This window comes from Atractosteus spatula, chromosome 17 (assembly GCF_055471065.1).
Source record: "Atractosteus spatula isolate fAtrSpa1 chromosome 17, fAtrSpa1.hap1, whole genome shotgun sequence".
Taxonomy (NCBI): domain Eukaryota; kingdom Metazoa; phylum Chordata; class Actinopteri; order Semionotiformes; family Lepisosteidae; genus Atractosteus; species Atractosteus spatula.
Genome location: NC_142722.1, coordinates 5,563,772 through 5,571,453, shown reverse-complemented (window position 1 = coordinate 5,571,453; position 7,682 = coordinate 5,563,772). Strand labels below are relative to the sequence as shown.

Here is a 7,682-nt window from a genome sequence, read left to right as displayed (position 1 = left end):
GTACTGCTACGATGGTGGCTGTTTTGAAGCAGCTAGGTACAGTAGCCTGGGCCAAGGACAGGTTGAAGACGTCAGCGCAGACATCAGCTATCTGCCGGGCACATCTTCCGAGTAAATGGCCAGGGACGCCGTCAGGTCCAGCAGCTTTCCGTGTGTTCACTCTTCTTAGTGATTTCCGATAATCACCTCTTCTGACAAGCGGCTGAGAGCCCATCTGTTCTTCAAACGTCGGACTGCGATAGTGATCGGTTCTGATGTTAATCAGTACGAGGTGGAGCAACGATTGCTCTCATGAGTAGTGAGTAAAATAGGACTCGGATCACCCAAAAACACCTACACGGTCTCACCAAGCTCTCGTCTCACCTACAATCCCAGCACACCCACCTTCACCTGATTTTGAGTGTCAGGTGAGAGAGCACGTGGCTGGGGTCTTGCCTGAAGTATCTACCTGCTCACGACTTCCGAGTTACAGTCACAGCTCAGTCATGACGCCTTCTGTTGCTGCCTTCAGAAATACAGGACATGTGAGGATTTTGCATTTAAAAACGATTACCACGCAGGTGACAAATCAATACATTTCAATTTATTTTACTACATAGGTCTTTATTTCTTCGTTTCAACACTCATGTAATATATACATGACTGTAATTGTTTTTACAGAGCACTTGCTGTATATCTCTAGAATATAACTGGTCCCCAGTGAAGTCTCTCTAGAGAGGAAGACACATGGGCAGCTTTAAGTTAATTTCACAAGCTGGGTCGCTAAATTCTTTTGAAAAACTCCGTTCCTTGGTATTTTGGAAAGGAGTGTATGTGTACATGTGTATTCACAAATATATCGATCACTGAAAATGAAGCTTTTGTACTTAATGTAACTCTTGAGAATATACAAGTAACAGGTTTATTCCATGCTGAAAAGAGAAGAAAGGAAACACAACGTTTCGGCTGTACACCCGAAGAAAGCTCCGCAACCGAAAAGTTGTGTTTTCTTTCTTCTCTTTTCAGCATGGAATAAACCTATTACTTGATCCTTTGCAGCCCACGCATGCTGACGCAGCGACCCACCTGAACTACTCTTAAGAATACAGTCATTCAGAATCACTCACAGACGATTTTGTAAATCCTTTAACCTGCTGCTGTGATTTTTTTCTTTTCAATTTTGTTTTGTGCAGAAAAAAATGAAAATTGTGTAAGATTAACCACGACTACAACTATAATTACGTTTACAACAATCTTCACAGCAAGATACTATTGTTTACAAAAATAAAAAAAATCGAGAGATAGCTATGAGACTGTAGGAATATTATTTACAGTCCCTCAAGCGCCTGACCTGCTCGATTGTGGCTGTCTGATTCCATGAGAAACAGTACCTCTTTCGGTTTTATGGATTATGGCGCCATCTTTTGTCCATTAGTGGTATTTTCACAGGACTAACTGCTCTCCTGAAATAAAAATAATAATTCCTTACACATATATAGGAGACTCCACTCAAAGCGCTTTACAGGTAATGGGGATCCCCTCCACCACCACCAATGTGCAGCCCTACCTGGATGAAAATAATTTATGTTATTATTAGAATCACGACTAAAGGAAATGCGACTTTTGATTAAATCCTATAAATCATGCAATTTTGTTTTGTTCAACACGATAAGGGTTATAATAGAGAGGGAACCATTCGGTGTGAACAGAGATGAGCTCGTCTTATATTACCATCCTGATCGTTTTATGTTTATGCCAGAGAAGCTGCTTCTGTCCTCACAATGTCATGATGAACACGCTGTGTTAAAATACAGAAAAGCACTGACTTCAATTTTATGATTTCAGACGTTTTCCATTCAGCAATTTTGAAAATGTCATACAACGCTTCTTTAGGTAACAACACTTTTCAGAATGTAACTGTCATATTTGATAAAATGATAAAAATGCAACCTACCTGCAGATTCTGAGATCGCAAGTTAATTATACCCGGGAGGCCGGAAAAAAAGCAGACGTGCTGATACCGTGTTAACTCAGATCATCCCCTGGGATGTGTTCGCCTATTAAAATTCCAAGTCAACGTCGCCGGATCCTCATTTCGCCAAGCGATGGTTTCTCTGAACCTCACTGTGCCGTTAGCGGTGGACTTTAATGACGCTGCAGATTATTTCATTTTTATAACCAATCTACTAATTGCGACCAGTTCTGTTGTCGTGGCTGGTTCGGTTGTGTTGGGTATTATTTGTAAAAAAACACTCCGAAGACAAAACAGGTTTATTTTCATGCTGAACACCAGCATATGCGACACTCTGTCTGGGGTAGGTGGTTACTACATCGGACTGTTTGATGTGCAGGAGGGTTATCCGTCCAGGAACGGCACCTATTACATAGTGCCTTCGCTACTGGGAGTCAATATTCTGACCATTATGTTTGCACAGGTGGATCGATTCCTTGCTGTAGTTTATCCTTATACTTATAGTCATTATATAACAAGAACTATAGTTATAGGAGTTTGTGTTTTCTGCTGGTTTTACACTTACTTCACGTTAACGGTACAAAACCTCGTTACCATCGACGTTGCTGCACAAGTGAGCGCTTATGGCACTCTGTTGCTCCAGGCAATAATAATCGTGAAAGTGCTGTTGAACGTGAAACTGTACCTCATCGCTAAATACCAGATTGCTCGTGAGCCGCCGGGTCCAGAGAGAGACAGCAAGAAAGAGTCCCTGAGACTCATCATCGTGGTGGTAGTCTGCTTCCTGGCGCTCTGGACTCCTGACTTTTACTACATTATCCTGGTCCAGTTGACCAGATCCAGGTACATGTTCAAGAACAACGCCAGCGACCCCCTGGCAATGATGATAAGGTTCACTGCAACCTGTACCCCCGGACTGTACATCTGGGGGAGCCCCGCTCTCAGGGAGGCTGTGCTGAAGACCGTGTGGGGGAGAGTCTGTCCCCCACTGAGAAAAAGGTAAGAACTGTATCAAGAGAAATTGATTCATAGCGTTAGTGGTGATCGGAGAAATGTACTTACAAATATTTTACACTCTGTTTTATCTATACTGTTAAACAGTTCATAACTTTACTGGTGATTGTAGTACCAGTAGTACAGGAAGCTTGTACACTCCCCGTTTTATCTGTAGTGTAAAAATACAAATTGAGAGAATTGTAGTGTCAATTGTGTTAAAAATCAATTTCTTTTCCACAAATGTTTTTTTTTCGGATGAATTTTCAGTTCTAAAAATTGTTTCCTTGATTTTTCTAATCACGTTCTTACATGTTTTAACTTCAGAAAAGAAAAGTCACAAAGGAGATGACCCCGATCTGCCAGTCTTGTCCTTTTGGTCGTTAGCTGCTGATTCATTCAAGGATCTAACCAACTGTTTATCAGAAAAAGCCAGGTCATCACCACAAATGTGTATATCAGAATTCTGATAATTTGTAAAATTATTTTTGCTGTATAGTGGAATATTCTAGGGGGAGGAGATTAACCTAGAAAAGGAGCTCTTCCAGATATGAGGGGGGAGATAGGAGCAAGTTTGTTGTGAGGTAGAATAGGAGTTGTCTACAACAATTTATTTTTTTACATCTATTAATGTATATATTATTGTACTATACCTTTGAGGTTTTTTTCCCCTTGGTTTAGTTTGTATTTTTCACTTTGTTTTTGGGGTGTGGACTTTGGGACCACAGTTCCTCTTAATAAACACCGTTGCACATCTTTGCAATTGTGGCTGTGCCATCCTTATTGCTGCATCCCACCTACGCCTCTGAACTCTTCAAGGAGGAGACGGTGACAGTACTCCCCTATCTCAGTGCCTTGCCTGTCTAATGGTGCCATATACAAACAATCCTCAAGAAATAAAGTTTCACAATGCGAAGCTGTGAAAAGTCAGTCTTTTGTATAAAACATTTGGTTTGAACATCATGGGTGCTGTTTTTTAAACAGCTGTTGATAACAGAAGAGGATGTTTCCTACTGTCAGCAGTAATGCATATACACGTATAGTTGACTCTTACCTGAATGAAAACAAGACATAAGGAAAGGGTTTCAGAAATACAACCAAGCTTTATCCCCGTGCTGACAGGCTGGAAATTGGAGACTACTCTGAGTTTGTCTCTGTGCTGCTCCGCTTCCTACGGTCGTATACGGGTTGTTTGCATGAACGATGGCGTCACTCCTCGTGAACAGATCTCAAGTTAATAATTCGCAGGAGCCTAGAAACCCCAGACTTGCTTTGACCGAGTTAACACGTGACATCTCCTGTGTTTTATTCGCCTATTAAAACTCAAGAGCAGAATCGCCAGATACTCATTTTACCAAGAGATGATTTCTCTGAACCTCACTGTGCCGTTACCGGTGGACTTTAATGATGCTGCAGATTATTTCATTTTTATAACCAATCTACTAATTGCTACTAGTGCTGTTATCGTGGCTGGCTCAATTGTGCTGGGTATTCTTTGTACTGTAACGCATACGGCCAACATTACAGGTTGTGCTAGCCGGTTTACCAGCGCGGTGACGTCATGTGAGGGGCCGACCTGAGGTGGCAGCGGCGAGGGTGCAAACCCACGTGAACCCAAGAGTGCTACATTGGTGTTATAATGGGATGGGATAGCGCTTCTCCGAGGACGGCGAATTAAGCGGGGGAGAGTGTAACGCATACGGCCACCATTGCAGGTTGTTCGAGTCGGCTTATCAGCGCAGTGACGTCACTGCCCTTCCCTGTGGATAGCAGGGACCGCAGCCGCCGGGCTGACGGGAGAGCTCCCTTTAGCTCAACTGGCTGTTTCCCTGTTGAGTGACGCCGGAGGCCGGATTTGAGTCCCCAGCGGTGAGGGCCCGACCTGAGGCGGCAGCGGCGAGGGCGCAGACCCACGTGAAACCGAGAGTGCTACAGTACAAAAACACTTCGAGCTCAAAACAGGTTTATTTTCATGCTCAACACCAGCATATCTGACACTCTGTCTGGGGTAGGTGGTTACTACATCGGACTGTTTGATGTTCAGGAGGGCTATCCGTCCAGAAACGGCACCTATTACATAGTGCCTTCGCTACTGGGTATAAATATTATTACGATCTTGTTTGCACAGTTGGACCAATTCATTGCCGTAGTTTATCCTTATGCTTATAATCGTTATATAACTAGGATGGTCGTAATACAACTGTGTTTTTTTGCCTGGTGTTACACTTAATATTAACGGTTCAGAATCTTGTTACCATTGATGTTGCAGCAAAAGTAAAGGCTTAGAGCACTTTGACCTTCCTGGCAATAATAATCGTTAAAGTGCTGTTGAACGTGAAACTGTACCTCATCGCTAAATACCAGATTGCTCGCGAGCCGCCGGGTCCAGAGAGAGACAGCAAGAAAGAGTCCCTGAGACTCATCATCGTGGTGGTAGTCTGCTTCCTGGCGCTCTGGACTCCTCGCTTTTACTACATTATCGTGGTTCAAGTGACCAGATCCAGGTACATGTTCAAGAACAACCCCAGCGACCCTTTTAGCATGATGGTAAGATTCACTTCAACCTGCACCCCCGGACTGTACATCTGGGGGAGCCCCGCTCTCAGGGAGGCTGTGCTGAAGACGGTGTGGAGGAGAGTCTGTCCTCCACTGAGAAAAAAAAAAGGTAAGAACTATTTTAATAAATTTGGCTCATAGCGTCAGTGGTGATCGGAGAACTGTATTTACAGAGCTTTTATATTCTCCGGTTTATTTGTCGTTTTAAAACTACAGGGTTTCGTCCTTTGAAATAAAATTCTTTCAATGAAAGGCTGCCTCAGCCGTGTGTTCCTGCAGCTGTCTTATTTACTTATTATTAAGTTATTAAGCTTATTATTAAGCTTAATTAGAGATTGTAATGCTTGGTTTCACATTCTAAATTTTACAAGATTCCGAATAACGAGCTCTTGTAATACTGTTCTTTAAACTTAGGTCTCAAGTGGTTCACGAGCTGACAGGTTTTAAATTATCAACCAAGCGAGCTATGTCGGCTAAATTTCTTCCTCTCGATTGTGGGCTTCTGGGCTCCGAGAGGTATTGTAATTCTAAAATACTGGGTTCAATCCACTATCCCTATATAAAGGCAAAACAGGCAAAAGGTTTTTATTTCTCCCTTCATCAAAAAAAATGAATAATACGAGAGCGAATAGAAATTCCAGCTAGAAATCTCCTTATGAAACACAAAAAGGTATTAATCTATTTTTAAAAATGGTAATTGATTATGAAACATGGATTGTTTTTTTTTTCTTTTCTTTCCCAGGATCTCCGCAATCTCAAGGAACAACAACAACGCAGAAGAGATAGCGAAGGAGATATCATGATATCAGAATCCGAATGTAGCACATTCGGAGTGGAAAGACCACATCTGGAAATTCTAACAGCCTTTCAAGAAGAACTGATTTTCACGGTAATCTCCGGCTCCCCTGCGACCTGGAATTGGATGAAGTGGTTAGAAAACAGATGAATTCATGCACCTCTGTCTCTATATATACTTATATCTATTTTTTTTTTTCGTTCCTGCGGTATGATCGCTGTGTTTCGTCCGTCTCCACACTGGAACTGACGTGTTTGAAGTCGATACTAAAACAGTTTTAAAATGGTGATAACTGATTACTTTAAACTTTCATTTCTGTATCGGCACTGGTTACAATCCAACAATGACCAACAAATTCATGAAAATATTTTGGTAAAAGCGATTCCATTATTAGTACATTCTTGTTGTGAGATAGACAAACACTCGCGCAGGATGAACAGAAAGTTAAGCTTATGACCTGTGTCATTCGGTTACGCAGTTTAAAATATTTTTGAGGTATATAGAATTCTCTATTTCATTTTGTAGATGGTGTGTTAATATAAACCTTTTCTCCGTTCGCACGAATCCTACAGGTTACAGAATTCACGACGGTTCCCTACAATTTCACAGGAGCTCTTTACGATGTTTCAGTGAGTGTGAATGAATGGATCGAGGCTTTATAGATAAGAACCAGAATTTAGACTCATTCTCTAAACTCAAAACAGCCTTCCTCCTTGTGTTTTTTTTTCCTATTTCGAGAGCGACTTCAAACACCGGCTTCTTTTTCTGCTCTTGAAAAACCCGACTCTTGAAAAAGGTGCACCAGGTTAAGACAAGGGTAATATGTGTTTGAGTAGCGAGGGTACGTGACTTAGATGTAGGTGCCTTCGTTTTAGGCTAAAGATGCAGATGACTTGAGCAAAGTTACTTGACCTCCTATCTTTCTTACGGTAAGAAAAATATACAATCTGCTTTTCGGGAATCACGACTCTATGCGAATTAAAAATAGGTTAATGATTCCCTTCACATGCTTAAAATGGGCTGTCGTAAATTTTAAGCTAGCTACGACAAACACTCAACAAACCTTTCAATGCGCTTAATTTTAGGTGTTGTTATTCCAAGTGGATAGTGCATTGAATACACGTGTCTGTGACTTAAAAGACAAACGGCTGAATTAAACATTTGGGATCACCGCTTGCTTGTCACCGTTATTCTGTTGACAAGACCGGAGCTGTTAAAAACTTGTGATCAACAGCAGGAGCGCGACTTTTGCAAACACGGAGCTTTTTCAAGATACAGAGCCGAGTGCTCCCCCACTCCTCATCCCAAAACTTCAACTTCCTATCTTCTTCAGGCCAACACTATCTTGGAATCTGTTAAACAAATACATTTTATATAGAAACTTCG

At 41.7% G+C, this 7,682-nt stretch overlaps 1 protein-coding gene and 1 pseudogene across 1 annotated transcript; both read left to right on the top strand.

Annotated features, from left to right (window-relative positions):
- Window positions 1–2,084: 2,084 nt before the first annotated feature.
- Window positions 2,085–2,954, top strand: LOC148818905 (uncharacterized). Its single transcript, XM_088936184.1, has one exon. It carries the CDS (start codon window positions 2,085–2,087, stop codon window positions 2,952–2,954), a length of 870 nt encoding a protein of 289 aa, XP_088792310.1.
- A 1,351-nt stretch (window positions 2,955–4,305) lies between these two features.
- On the top strand, window positions 4,306–6,286 carry LOC148818904 (uncharacterized; annotated as a pseudogene).
- Window positions 6,287–7,682: the final 1,396 nt, after the last annotated feature.

What these genes read in the sequence shown, in the direction of transcription:
- LOC148818905 (XM_088936184.1), top strand. Translation starts at nt 2,085, where the DNA reads ATGGTTTCTCTGAACCTCACTGTGCCGTTAGCGGTGGACTTTAATGAC.